General features: G+C 43.5%; 1 protein-coding gene across 7 annotated transcripts in view; it reads left to right on the top strand.

The window, feature by feature from the left end:
• Window positions 1-15,425, top strand: part of LOC139368379 (activating transcription factor 7a) — a 47,891-nt gene that overhangs the window by 16,232 nt on the left and 16,234 nt on the right. For 2 of the 7 annotated variants that reach the window (XM_071107173.1, XM_071107172.1), the window contains exons 2-3: window positions 8,732-8,803; window positions 14,979-15,075. In XM_071107173.1, coding sequence (XP_070963274.1) covers window positions 8,756-8,803; window positions 14,979-15,075 — 145 coding nt within the window. In that variant the 5' untranslated portion in view covers window positions 8,732-8,755. Of the gene's footprint in view, window positions 1-8,575; window positions 8,804-14,978; window positions 15,091-15,425 lie in introns of those variants that run through there. The other 5 variants (XM_071107167.1, XM_071107169.1, XM_071107171.1 and 2 more) reach the window with 4 other exon arrangements.

Here is a 15,425-nt window from a genome sequence, read left to right on the forward strand (position 1 = left end):
TGTAAAAAGGGAAAGCAAAGGGGGATACCTAGTCAGTTGTACAACTGAATGCCTTCAACTGAAATGTGTCTTCCGCATTTCAGAGTCAGAGAGGTGCGGGGGTCGGGCTGCAACATTGAAGGTCCCCAAGAACTGTGGCCTCCATCATTCTTAAATTGAAGGAGTTTGGAACCACCTAGATTCTTCTTAGAGCTGGCCGCTCAGCTAAATTGAGCAATCACGGGAGAAGGGCCTTGGTCAGGGAAGTGACCAAGAACCCGATGGTCATTCTGACAGAGCTCCTCTGTGGAGATCATCGTTCAAACAAATGTATTTATAAAGCCCTTCTTACATCAGCCGATGTCACAAAGTGCTGTACAGAAACCCAGCCTAAAACCCCAAACAGCAAGCAATGCAGGTGTAGAAGCACGGTGACTCGGAAGAACTCCCTAGAAAGGTCAGAACCTAGGAAGTAGCCTAGAAAGGAACCAGGCTATGAGGGGTGGCCAGTCCTCTTCTGGCTGTGCCAGGTGGAGATTATAACAGAACATGGCCAAGATGTTAAAATGTTCATAGATGACTAGCAGGGTCTAATAATAATAATAATAATAATAATAATAATAATAATTATTATTATTATTATTATTATTATAATCACAGTGGTTGTCGAGGGTGCAACAGGTCAGCACCTCATGAGTAAATGTCAGTTGGCTTTTCATAGCTGATCATTCAGAGTATCTCTACCGCTCCTGCTGTCTCTAGAGCGTTGAACAGGTAGCACCCACAGGTAGTCCAGTGAACAGGTCAGGGTTCCATAGCCGCAGGCAGAACAGTTGAAACTGGAGCAGCAGCACGGCCAGGTGGACTGGGGACAGCAAGGAGTCATCAGGCCAGGTAGTCCTGAGGCATGGTCCTAGGGCTCAGGTCCTACGAGAGAAAGAAAGAGAGAATTAGAGAGAGCATACTTAAATTCACACAGGACACCAGATGAGACAAGAGAAGTACTCCAGATATAACAGACAGCCCCCCCCCCCCCCCCCCGACACACAAATGACTTCAGCATAAATACTGGAGGCTGAGACAGGAGGGGTCGGGAGACACTGTGGCCCCATCCGACGATACCCCCCCAGACAGGGCCAAACAGGCAGGATATAACCCCATCCACTTTGCCAAAGTACAAACCCCAGACCACTAGAACCTTCCAGATGGACAACCATCTCAGCAGCACTCCAATCAGTCCAGCACCCTGGAGTCGGCTCTTTACTGTTGACGTTGAGACTAGAGGTCGACCGATTAATCAGAATGGCCGATTAATTAGGGCCAATTTCAAGTTTTCATAACAATCGGAAATCTGTATTTTTGGGCGCCGATTTGCCCATTTAAAAAAAATGATTCTTCTTATTATTTATTTTTTTATACCTTTTTATTTAACTAGGCAAGTCAGTTAAGAACACATTCTTATTTTCAGTGACGGCCTATGAACGGTGGGTTAACTGCCTCGTTCAGGGACAGAACGACAGATTTTCACCTTGTCAGCTCGGGGGATCCAATCTTGCAACCTTACAGTTAACTAGTCCAACGCAATAACGACCTGCCTCTCTCTCGTTGCACTCCACAAGGAGACTGCCTGTTACGCGAATGCAGTAAGCCAAGGTAAGTTGCTAGCTAGCATTAAACTTATCTTATAAAAAACAATCAATCATAATCACTAGTTAACTACACATGGTTGATGATATTACTAGATATTATCTAGCGTGTCCTGTGTTGCATATAATATAATATAAAGACTGAGCATACAAGCATACAAGTATCTGACTGAGCGGTGGTAGGCAGAAGCAGGCGCGTAAACATTCATTCAAACAGCACTTTCGTGCGTTTTGCCAGCAGCTCTTCATTGTGTGTCAAGCATTGCGCTGTTTATGACTTCAATCCTATCAACTCCTGAGATGAGGCTGGTGTAACCGAAGTGAAATGGCTAGCTAGTTAGCGCGCTAACTAGCGTTTCAAACGTCACTCGCTCTGAGCCTTCTAGTAGTTGTTCCCCTTGCTCTGCATGGGTAACGCTGCTTCGATGGTGGCTGTTGTCGTTGTGTTGCTGGTTCGAGCCCAGGGAGGAGCGAGGAGAGGGACGGAAGCTATATTGTTACACTGGCAATACTAAAGTGCCTGTAAGAACATCCAATAGTCAAAGGTTAATGAAATACAAATGGTATAGAGGGAAATAGTCCTATAATTCCTATAATAACTACAACCTAAAACTTCTTACCTGGGAATATTGAAGATTCATGTTAAAAGGAACCACCAGCTTTCATATGTTCTCATGTTCTGAGCAAGGAACTGAAACGTTAGCGTTCTTACATAGCACATATTGCACTTTTACTTTCTTCTCCAACACTTTGTTTTTGCATTATTTAAACCAAATTGAACATGTTTCATTATTTACTTGAGGCTAAATTGATTTTATTGATGTATTTTATTAAGTTAAATAAGTGTTCATTCAGTATTGTTGTAATTGTCATTATTACAAAAAACAATTGGCTGAGTTATCGGTATCGGCGTTGAAAAATCATAATCGGTCGACCTCTAGTTGAGACTGCTGTTTTGCGGGTACTATTTAATGAAACTGCCAGTTGAGGACTTGTGAGACGTCTGTTTCTCAAACTAGACACTCTAATGTACTTGTCCTCTTGTTCAGTTGTGGACCGGGGCCTCCCAGTCCTCTTTCTATTCTGGTTAGAGACAGTTTGCGCTGTTCTGTGAAGGGAGTACTACACAGCGGTGTACAAGATCTTTAGTTTAATAGCAATTCTCGCATGGAAGAGCCTTCATTTCTCAAACAAGAAAAGACTGACGAGTTTCAGAAAAAAGGTCTTTGTTTCTGACCATTTTGAGCCTGTAATCGATCCCACAAATGCTGATGCTCCAGATACTCAACTAGTCTAAAGAAAGACAGTTTTATTGCTTCATTAATCAGGACCACAGTTTCAGCTGTGCTAACATAATTGCAAAAATGTTTTCTAATGGTCAATTAGCCTTTTAAAATTATAAACTTGGATTAGCTAACAATGTGCCATTGGAACACAGGAGTGATGGTTGCTGATAATGGACCTCTTTACGCCTATTTAGATATTCCATAAAAAATCTACCGTTTCCAGCTTAAATATTCATTTACATCATTAACGATGTCTACACTGTATTTCTGATCAATTTGATGTTATTTTAATGGACATTAAATGTGCTTTTCTTTCAATAACGAGGTCATTTCTAACTGACCCCAAACTTTTGAACGGTAGTGTATATCCTACCAACGGGACATTAATAACTGTAATATATTATGTTTCACCGAGTCGTGGCTGAACAACGACATGATTAACATACATCTGGCAAGTTTTAAGCTTTTTCGCCAGTGTAGAACAGCGGCCTCTGGTAAGACAAGGGGAGGCGGCCCTTGTCAGGACTAAGATCGAATCGTACTACACCAACTCCGATGTTCGTTGGCTGTGGCAGGGCTTGCAAACTATTACAGACTACAAAGGGAAGCACAGCCACGAGCTCCCCAGTGACACGAACCTACCAGACGAGCTAAATTACTTCTATGCAAGTAACACTGAAACATGCATGACAGCACCAGCCGTTCCGGACGACTGTGTGATCACGCTCTCTATTGCCGATGTGATTAAGACCTTTATACAGGTCAACATTCACAAGGCCGCAGGGCCAGATGGATTACCAGGACGTGTACTCCGAGCATGGACTGACCAACTGGCAAGTGTCTTCACTGACATTTTCAACTTGTCTCTGACTGAGTCTGTAATACCAACATGTTTCAAGCAGACCACCATAGTCCCCGTGCACAAGAACACTAAGGTAACCTGCCTAAATGACTGCCGACTTGTAGCACTCACGTGGCTCACATCAACACCATTATCCCAGAAACCCTAGACCAACTCCAATTTGCATACCGCCTCAACAGATCCACAGATGATGCAATCTCTATTGCAGACAACACTGCCCTTTCCCACCTGGACAAAAGGAACACCTATGTGAGAATGCAATTAATTGACTACATCTCAGCTTTCAACACCATCGTGACACCCTGGGATTAAACACCTCCCTCTGCAACTGGATCTTGGACTTCCTGATGGGCCACCCCCAGGTGGTAAGGGTAGGTAAGTAAGGTAGGTAACAACACATCCGCCACGCTGATCCTCAAGACGAAGGCAGTCCCTCCTGTACTCCCTGTTCACTCATGACTGCACGGCCAGGCACGACTCCAACACCATCAAGTTTGCTGATGACACGAGTGGTAGGTCTGATCACTGACAACGATGTCAGAGACCTGGTTGTGTGTGTGCCAGGACAACAACCTCTCCCTCAACATGATCAAGACAAAGGAGATGATTGTGGACTACAGGAAAAGGAGGACCGAGCACGCCCCCATTCTCATTGACAGGGCTGTAGTGGAACAGGTTGAGCGCTTCAAGTTCCTTGGTGTCCACATCACCAACAAACTGTCATGGTCCAAACACACTAAGAGGGCACTGCAAAGCCTATTCCACATCAGGAGACTGAAAATATTTGGCATGGGTCCTCAGATCCTCAAAAGGTTCTACAGCTGCACAACCAAGAGCATCCTAATGGGTTGCGTCACAGCCTGGGATGGCAACTGCTCGGCCTCCCACCGTAAGGCGCTACAGAGGGTAGTGCGTACGGCCCAGTACGTCACTGGGGCCAAACTTCCTGCCATTCAGGACCTCTATACCAGGTGGTGACAGAGGAAGGCCCTAAAAATTATCAAAAACTCCAGCCACCCTGGTCGTAGACTGTTCTCTCTGCTACCACACGGCAAACGGTACCGGAGCACCAAGTCGAGGTCCAAAAGGCTTCTTAACAGCTTCTACCCCCAAGCCATAAGACACCTGAACATCTAATCAAAGGGCTACCAAGACCCCTGCTGCTACTCTCTGTTTATAATCTATGTGTTGTCACTTTAACTCTACCTACTAGTACATATTACCCCCGCACATTGACTCTGTACCGGTACCCCTTGTATATAGCCTCGCTTGTTATTTCACTGCTGCTGTTTAGTTATTTGTACTATTTTCTATTTAACACTTTTTTTCTTAACTTAACTTCTTAAAGCATTGTTGGTTAAGGTCTTGTAAGTAAGCATTTCACTGTAAGGTCCTACACCTGTTGTATTCGGCCCAATTTCATTTCATTTGAAGTCTCTGAATGTCCTTGAGTGGCCCAGCCAGAATCCGGACTTGAACTCAATCTAACATATTTCGAGAGACCTGAAAATAGCTGTGCAGTGACGCTCCCCATCCAACCCGAGAGCACTTGAGAGGATCTGCAGAGAACAATGGGAGAAACTCCCCAAATACAGGTGTGCCAAGCTTATGGTGTCATGGCTGTTATCGCTGCCAAAGGCGCTTCAACAAAGTACTGAGTAAAGGGTCTGAGTACTTATGTAAATGTGATATTTCAGTTAAAAAAACGTTTTTATACATTTTGCAAACATTTAAAAACCTGTTTTTGCTTTGCCATTATGGGCTTTAGATTGAGGGGGGGGAGTATTTAATCCATTTTAGAATAAGGCTGTAACGTAACGAAGTGGGAAAAGTCAAGGGGTCTGAACACTTTCCCAATGCACTGGACTTCCATTAAGAAAGTTTCCTAAAATATCTATCTCTTTAAGAAGACTCAAACGCTCCTTTTTATGATTTAATCTAGTAAAAGGCCTATTTTCAGTAGCTTAAGCTACATCATTTCTCTCACGACGGCCTTCTCTCTTTGAAGAACTTATGCCATTGCCATCAAATGACCGCAGCTGCAAGGTCTGTGACGTAATGTGAATATTTTGGGATAAGTGGGGTAAGAAATCCATCCGACTTTGAGTGGTTTTATGCGTCGAGATAGAATCTGTATTATAAAAAAACGTTTGTGCAGAAAAGCCAACAGACAAGGACAAGTTATTTTGACTCTGTTAATGTTGTCAATACAAAAATGCGACAGATCCTGTCCAACCTGGCATTTCATAATTTGTTGATTTTAATATTTAGAAGTAATTACCTGAATAATATTGAAATGCCATGATAATTAAGAAGTGTAATAGCTTGTTTCAAGAAGCATATCCATGCAATCAAGTGTACAAGTAAAAGTCTGTCCCCCACCCCGCCTTCTGCTCCGTCCAGTTTTTGTCCTTGATGTTAGTGCACACCATGAGTGTAAAGAGTGTGTATTGTCGTGTGTAGACCGTCTGAACTCACACATCTCTGCCCAAATGTACTCTAATTGTGTTTTAGTGTGGGCAGTGTAAGAGGCCTAACACCAGCCTGCCGTATTGGCTTGCTGCGCTCCGCTCCACACACAAGGCTGCATCCCAAATGTCATCATATTACTGAATTTGGGGACCGCTTTTGACGAGGGCCCAAAGGGTCAAAGGAAGTGCACTAAATATGGAATAGGGTGCCATTTGGGACGCTGACCCAGCCTGTGAGGTCTGTTAGGAATCAAGCCCTCTGCTCCTCTGCCTTGTATGTGTTCCGTTTCCTCCTTTTGATCACACTGGGGAAGGATAGGCCAGCCTGCTTTTTATAGGCAAATAAGATGCAGCCTTTGTATTTTTCGAGAGAGACGAGAGATTGAACAGTGGAAACATGATAAGTGCTACTAAAACTAGTGGTCTATAAAAGGTTGTAAGTCAAGTATGTAAATGTACAGTTACAATAGGGTTACACAGTAGGCCTACCTGTCAATGTAATTACCATGTAAAAAGGCCTATAACAGGTTGTAATTACTTCGTTTCTTACAGATATTTACATGGTTACCGATCTACATGGCATCTTCAGTGGATGTTATTGGAGGAGAACGTGATGCTGTTGTATAATCTGTTGTGTGTGTGTGTGTGTTGTGGGACTAGCGTTGTGTAATAGTTGTTGCCAGACGTCATCTAGAGGTTTGTGTTGGGACGTTAGAACAGAGTGCTGCTGAAAAATGTATGCCATAACGCCCCCCCCCCTCCCGCCCCCAAGTATCATCTCTTCTCATCCTTGCCTCTCCTGTCTCTCCATCCCTCTCTTCTCCCATGCTCCACTTGAAGTCAGGTTGGGAAGTTTAGGAAAGATAACTTGGTCATTCAATGTTAATGTCCTATCCCCAACATTACATCACATCCCATGATAAACATTTCATGACCCAAGTTATCTTTACTAAACTTCCGAACCTGTCTTCACTGTGGGGGAGAGAGGGAAGAGAGGAAAATATAGAGGGTGGGATAGAAGAGAGGGTGGGATAGAAGAGAGGGTGAGCAGAAGAGGGAGGAAGAGGTGAGGAGAAGAGCGAGCAAGGGAGGGGAGACAAAGTTGAACCCAGGCCTGTAACCGCGAAACAAGCTTTTAGGTCATGTCAGTTCAACTGTACTCGCACACGGTCTGGGAGGAGAAACTTAATGGTGTCGTATGTGTGTTATGTCACATTTGTCAATCGTAGAGTATAGGCCTATGCAAGGAAATGTGAGTTGAGAGAGGTGAGTGAAATCAACTGAAATTGCAGATTAGAGAGGAGGTGGGTGGGCCTAGAGGAAATGTCCTGAAACCGGAAGGGAATTTGTCCAATACAATCTGGTTTTGTCCAATGTTTGTTTTCTTTGTCCGTTGCATAATGTTTTGCTACGTTGTGCACTAATGAGTACGACCCAGAGCAGCATAGGCCTAAATCGAATTTACAGTGTTGTACCTTATTGGCAACAAGTTTTGACGAGCGAGTTTCAAACTCTTGACAATTCACACCTTCCAACACCTGCTGAGAGTAGTGTGTCTCCCATTCATCAACTGTAGTGCCCTTCCCTTCTCAGCTATGAGCTTGGTCTCTTCTCGTTAGACTAGGGGTTCTTGGTACGGCATTCTGAACGTGCTTGGTTTCTGTTTTGCTTATGGCAGTAAAGTCACTGAGAAAGTGGGGGGACAGCAGCAGACAAGAACAGGCAAATGAGATCATACGATAAGGGGCTACGTCCAAAATGGCACCCTATTCCCTATGTAGTGCACTACTTTTGACCCGGGCCCATGGGGTTGAGGTCAAAAGTAGTGCACTATGCAGTGAAACAGGGTGCCATTTGGGATGTATCCGAGGTGAGGTAAAAGACGGTTGTTGAGGGTCACTAGGGGGGTATTATGGCGCACAGATATTTAAGCTGTGGAATTAGAGATGACATCCTTCAAAAAGTAGGTGAAGGAGAGGGGGCATTGACGTGTAGGCTACAGGACTATGGAGTGGTAGTTGAATCTGAAAGATTAAGGGAGTTGGCAAAAAGAGGGAGAGCGAGAGAGCCTACAGAAAAAAAGAGCGAGAGACGGAGTCAAGAATGGGTGCTTGGAGACTAGTGGTGGGTGTGATGGAGAAGTCTATGTATTAACCAAATGCTAGCTTCCTTCTCCCCTGTAAGCTTCTCCTCATTCATTGGCCAGCTGAAAGCCCCTTGTATGAAGGAAACACCACCAGGGAGACCTGATCTCGCTGCCTAGCTTTGTGTGTGTGTGTGTGTGTGTGTGTTTTCCTCCCTGCTTGGGTAGGTTATTTTTAAATCCATTCTGCTTCCTGGCTGCCCTGACTACAGCTAGCCTACCAGCAGGACAGGAGTATTCCTGCTTTGTTGTTTTCTGGACTAGTCTACTGGAGGACCAACTGAACCGCTTTGAGGAAATTAAGAAAAGAAAAGACAACCATGTTCTCTTCTCCTTTCCCACAGTTACATTGCAAACTCTTTGCAAAGATGGGGGACGACCGACCTTTTGTGTGCAATGCTCCGGGCTGTGGACAGGTAAGCCGTCAACTACCTCTGTCTTGTCTCGGGTTTCAGGTGTGTGTGTGTATGTGTGTGTGTGTATGGTTGTACTTGGTATTTGTGTGTGTGTGTGTGTGTGTGCTTGTATGGTTGTACTTGGTATTTGTGTGTGTTAGTACAATAGTGTGTGTGCTTGTATGGTTGTACTTGGTATTTGTGTGTGTGTGGCTTTGTGTTTAGTGTGTGTTGTCTATAGCAGTTGACTCTGGAATAACTCGAAGTGAGCATCCTCCTCAATCAGTTGATTGGGAAGTTGAAACTGACGATATTCGTTCATACTGTACATGGCCTAGTTCTGTAGTGAAATTAATGGAATTTCCCACTGCTGTCAGTGGAATAGAACATGGGTAGAGAGTAGACTATGTTTTAGTAAGCCATCAACCGGCTTATGTTTCTGGTTGAGTGTCCACATGTACAACACGTTCCTATTGCCAGTCTGTTTCTGTCACTGACTGAGTGTCCACATGGACAACACGTTCCTATTGCCAGTCTGTTTCTGTCACTGACTGAGTGTCCACATGGACAACACAACACGTTCCTATTGCCAGTCTGCTTCTGTCACTGACTGAGTGTCCACATGGACAACACAACACGTTCCTATTGCCAGTCTGCTTCTGTCACTGACTGAGTGTCCACATGGACAACACAACACGTTCCTATTGCCAGTCTGTTTCTGTCACTGACTGAGTGTCCACATGGACAACACAACACGTTCCTATTGCCAGTCTGCTTCTGTCACTGACTGAGTGTCCACATGGACAACACAACACGTTCCTATTGCCAGTCTGCTTCTGTCACTGACTGAGTGTCCACATGGACAACACAACACGTTCCTATTGCCAGTCTGCTTCTGTCACTGACTGAGTGTCCACATGGACAACACAACACGTTCCTATTGCCAGTCTGCTTCTGTCACTGACTGAGTGTCCACATGGACAACACAACACGTTCCTATTGCCAGTCTGCTTCTGTCACTGACTGAGTGTCCACATGGACAACACGTTCCTATTGCCAGTCTGCTTCTGTCACTGACTGAGTGTCCACATGGACAACACAACACGTTCCTATTGCCAGTCTGTTTCTGTTCTCTCGCCAACTCCTTATTGGCTTGACAATGACTCGCTAGAATTGCGAAACAATTTTAATGTAGGATATTTAATGGATTAGCTCTTCTGTTTCTCTGGAAGAGCCCTCATGGACCACACACACACACACACTGATCGCACTGTTAATGATAGCTAGCTAGTCGAACATGGCTTGGCTACTTCTTTTTCTCAGTGAGAGCCCACATGGACAATACACTGATCACTGACATAGACAGCTAGCCTAGCGGTGTTGCGATACATTGCTAACAAGGATGTGTCTCCTCCCATTCAGCCAGCCAGTGAGTCACAGGCAGCAGGCAGTACAGATGAGTAATCTAGGTGCCGTTATTGTTTCAACCCGTCTCTGTCTCATTTCTACTGCCCTGCAGACACAGAGGTTGAAGACCCATATAGTGACTCGGCTGGGCACTAAATGTCTGTGGCTGACGGCATCCCAAATGGCACCCTAGTCCCATAGGGCTGTGATCAAAAGTAGCGCACTGTATATGGAATAGGGTGCCATTTGGGACGAAGCTGTACTGGATGTTAGCGACGTGCAACACGAGTGACTGCTTTGGCAGTTATGTATGTCTACGACTACACAAGCCACAATATTGTCTAATGTAATGTTGGTTTTGGCCAGCAGAACATGATGAATAGCAGTCATAACAAGACGGGTGTTGTTATACTCTGTCCTAAGGTGCTAGATTTCACCTATAGGCTAGTTGTTTTAAAGCCTAGTACAACATTACAATACAATCCTAGTGAAGATGTTAAGAAATATGTATTTTCAACACCTCGAGCTCTCTGGTTCTTCCCTCCTTGACTATTGATGCCTTGTTATTAGGAAACATTATAAAGGCTCCCTCATGCTTCTAAAAGTGTTACCACATATTTTACTGTGGACAGCTTGCAGGCAACAGACGACTGCATTGTTAAGAGAGCGGAGATGGAATTATTGATGTTATTACTTTGTCTCTTTTTGTTATAGAAGAAATCATTAGTGTTGTAGTCTGTGTTGTCCTCTGCATTTTAGTGTTTAGACACTGTGCCGCGCACACACACACACACACACACAACGTAACATGCGTCTGGAATGAATAATTGATTGCTTGTTGGCTCCTTTTCCCTCTCGGAACCTTCAGGACACCAAGGGACTCAATTGAAGTTACCACAACACTGAGTTTAGCTTCCACTTGACTTGCTTCTGTAAGGACAACAATGTTGTAACATATTTAATTTATTGACATGATTCATTTATTAATCAGTTACAGAAAGGCTACAGTGGATGCTAAAATAAAAGGTACAGGATGTTCTTTGAGATTTGGTTGAATCAACACTGATGTCTGTCTGTAGCTGACTTGCCTGTGTGTGTGTGCGCGTGTGTGTGTGGTGTGTGTGTGTGTTAAGAGTTGGGCGATATTATGATAGTATCGTCGATGGTTGACGATGATTGGCAGCCATCGTCGATGGTGACGACATCGTGATGTGACGGAAAATGCTTTAGCCTATTTGAACTTGGCTGTCTCGGAGTGCACAACACGGCAGCACAAGTGACATTCTGGGTAATTCCTATTTGCTTAAACCTATTTCAATAAGTGTGTTGCATACAGAACGCAAGCGAGGAATATAGGCCAGACGGAGCCGAGAATTCCACCGACGCGGCGTAAAATGACACTACTCAACTATCTGTGTGGAGCTGTTTTTAAAAAACGTAGGCTATATACAATATAGCCTTCTCTCTCCATTCGATAGGTTATGAATATAACTTTGGGCTATAGGCTACACATTGATCGTTTTATGCATGGCAAACAATAAACGTAACGCAGTTCCATCTTAAAAAGTTGTTTGAACAGCCTAAAAACCTAAGGTAGCCAGAGGACTGCAATTCATACACCCACTTAATGTAAGTCGCTCTGGATAAGAGCATCTGCTAAATGACTCAAATGTAAAAATGACTAATAATAACCTGTCTTAAAAAAAAAATGTAAGACAAGTTAGTCACAGTCACTTATTTGCCAAGTATTCTAGCCTGGTGTTGTCCTAAAGTTGCTGCTTTCAAAAATCGCAAGAATGGAAGTCTAATAGCCTAGGCATAGGCTCTTCTCAATCAAAGCTTTACGAGAGATAGAAGAAACAAATACTATTAATTTATTATTTTATGCGGCGAATTAAGCTATTTATTTTCCAGTTCTGAAGAACCTAGAGTGCTCTCTTACTTACTCACTACGGTAAGACCGTTCCTCATCAGACCGTCACTGTTCCATCATGTGGGCGCCACACACACCACACACACACACACACCTGTTCTATGCTGCAGCTCCTCCATCAGAAATAAATATTAGAAAAGATTTGCCTGCAGTTAGTCTCTACCCGGGCTTTCAACATTATCTTTTGTCATGATTTGTCCTGTTGAAGCATTCGATTTCACGCTATAGCCTAACTGTAATTTTAGCTGAGTACAAATAATATGGGGTTGGCCAATAGGGGGCAATACCCTCGTATATCACAATGTGGGGTTTTATGGCTACATAATCACGATAGGATGAAGATTGACATCGCCCAACCCTAATGTGTGTGTGTGTGTGTGTGTGTGTCAACACGTTGTGAATCATCATAGCATAGTGTGTTGATGCTCCTTGGGTGTGTTTTGACACCTTCACACTCAAACTCTTGGCTGCCCTTTTTGTGTGTGTTATTTATTCCGAACAGAAGTATGATTTTATTCAGGTCATGTCCAGACCTTGTCTTGCTGTGCACTATGCACATATTCATACGGGGAAACCTTGTCCTGGTGTTAGTCTGGCCTTTCCAAGAATCCTTCTGTAGAATTTGAGTTTACAGCGACAGGGTCTCCATTTTGACCTGTTTGCTATTTATTGTTAGGTATGATAATCCTTACTTCCAGTATCTCCTACGTACGTACAGGTCAGAGTGGCTAATTTTAGATGGTTTCCCCCAGCCCGACCCAGTTGTCTTGGTCACAGGAAAGATACTGTCAGTCTGTGAGACGTATGAGTGTATTGGTGACGCTACCGCTAGCTGGTACTGACTAAAAATATGCTCCTGACACTTGACAGTGTTTCCACTTGGCGCTCTCTCTCTTTGTCTCCCTCTCTCTCCCCCCTCTCTCACAACTGAACTTGTTACTGTGACACTCACGCAGCCAGAAATAGCCTTCATTTCAGAAGACGACGGAGGAGAAACTAAAGTCTGCGTCACAAGTAGCACCCTATCCCCTATGTAGTGCACCACTTTGGGCCGTGGTCAAAGTCGTGCATTAAATAGGAAATAGGGTAACGTTTGGGCCTCAGCCTAAATGCTAAAGCCATGATGATTCAAATTCCACCTACTGCATCCCCTCCTGATTCACCTCCACGGTCGCATTCATCAGGGTAAAATGTATTAAAAAGTTTTGTAACAGCAAACTTAATTGTTTTTCTTATTGGACATAGTGACACGTAGTCCATCCCGGTTTCAGCGCGTTTCCTTCCGTTTGGTGCCTAATGAACACCATCTAGTTCTGTAAACTAAAACTAAACCAAAGCAACTCCAAAAGGGAAGAGAACAAATACAGAAAGACTGACAGAGGAAGACTATTGTAGCACTAGAGAAGAACACATACCTTAAAAGAACACATACTTGTGCTCTAGGCTACTTGTTTAGTGGACAATATGTCTTACAAATGCAGTAGTAGAACAAGTGCACAGCAGATGCTAGATCAATTATTTTACTTTTTTTTTAAATTTTACTAGGCAAGTCAGTTAAGAACAAATGATGTACAGTAAGCCAACACGCAGGCCTAGCATTCCACTTCCCTGCTGAGCAAACTGTTGAGTCAATGTGTTTTCAGTGTCCAAGACATGTTGTCTAGTTTGAAAGGGCTGCGGTACAAAAACCAGAGTGTATTGTACATCACAGATATTCTTTGTGGTGCAACCCAAAGTGATACAGTATGAATGTGTTCCAAAAGATAGCAAGTCAAATGTATATGATTCTGTGACTTGACATCTGATATTTGAGGTGCTTTCTTGCACCTAACCGACTGAGCATCAGGCCTAATAGATTATCATCTCTCTCTCGCTCTTTCTCTCCTTCTCTCTGTCTCGCTCTCTTTGTTTGTTTTTTTCACGGATCTACCCCAACCCGATTACCCGGGATCCGACCAGGTCAGATGAAAACATTTTGTAGTTAACCCTCAGATTATGAAAACGAGCCAGTGTGCACTGCACGTGACGCATGGTAAAATAGTCTACTTGTAGGAGAGGACGACGACGCAGCGGAAATCGGGGGATAGCCCATAGGTTAAATGAAGTGAGTTTCTGAGACATGGAGTCGTTCTTTGCTGACGTGAAGAAGAAACTGAATGAAAGAGTAGCCTACAGGCCAGGGATGGAAAAACCGACAGCCAAATCGTCTGTACGGGCCTCATTTATGCACATTGTATATAAGGAGGGGAGAAAGGTTGCCCATATTTTACAGACCGTAGCTATTGCATTTTAGTTTTATTTAGTCAATTTACTAGTTTATTTAATTTATTTGTTTAGGCTTGGCCTATTTAGTAGGCTATTTTGCTATCTTAATAAAAAAATCTAAGTAAGTAATGTTGAATGACTCGAGTGATAGGCTATTTGTAGGCATAAAGCTGGGGACTCACTCATACGCTAGTTTCGTGGCTTTCGTTCAAAATAAATAAGTTATATAATTGAATGCAGAGTTACCGACACATTCTTTCAGATCGTCTTTAACTTGGTCAATAATGTTGTTTTATTAATCTGCTCATGTTGTGTTTGTACAGTAGACTGATATTGTAGAAAATATTGTCTCCTACATGTTCGCTTTAAATCCCAAATGTTGCAAATGAATGCAGCAGGCTCCATCCTTCCATAGACTATTTAAGGTTTATTTTTCATTTGAAGCTTGCTGGTCAAACAGGCTATAGCCTACCTTTTTAGTCTAAATCAATTATTATCAAAACTGTTAAATAGACTAGATTTCTAGTTGTGTATGTGTGTGCGTGCGTTTAATCATCTTCATAAACTCTCTCCCCCCCCCCCTTTCTTCAGAGGTTTACCAACGAGGACCACCTGGCTGTACACAAACACAAACATGAGATGAGTCTGAAGTTTGCCCCTGCCAGGACTGACTCTGTCATTATCCAAGGTACTGGTTCTCCTAGTGAGTCTGGTCTATTCAACTTTATTACTCTACTGTCACCTTTGGTACTCTTGTCACTTGTTGTGGTCACCGAAACATTTTAGTCAGAAATGGCATCTCTGTCACCACCTGTCCTGTCTTGTTTTATTTCCCTGAAGACCTTTAGTTGAATATTGGATTGTTTTGTTTATCTTTAAAGCTACAATCCTTAGTTGAAGAATAACAAAGGGTCACCCTGCCTTTGTTATTTTTTTGGGGGGGGGGGGGGGGGCTGAGGGAAGGGCCTGGAGAAATGTAACCTTTCTCAAATCCATAGAGCTAGGGATGCAATAAATGACCTTCCATGATATCAAAAT

Source organism: Oncorhynchus clarkii, chromosome 16 (genome assembly GCF_045791955.1).
Source record: "Oncorhynchus clarkii lewisi isolate Uvic-CL-2024 chromosome 16, UVic_Ocla_1.0, whole genome shotgun sequence".
Taxonomy (NCBI): domain Eukaryota; kingdom Metazoa; phylum Chordata; class Actinopteri; order Salmoniformes; family Salmonidae; genus Oncorhynchus; species Oncorhynchus clarkii.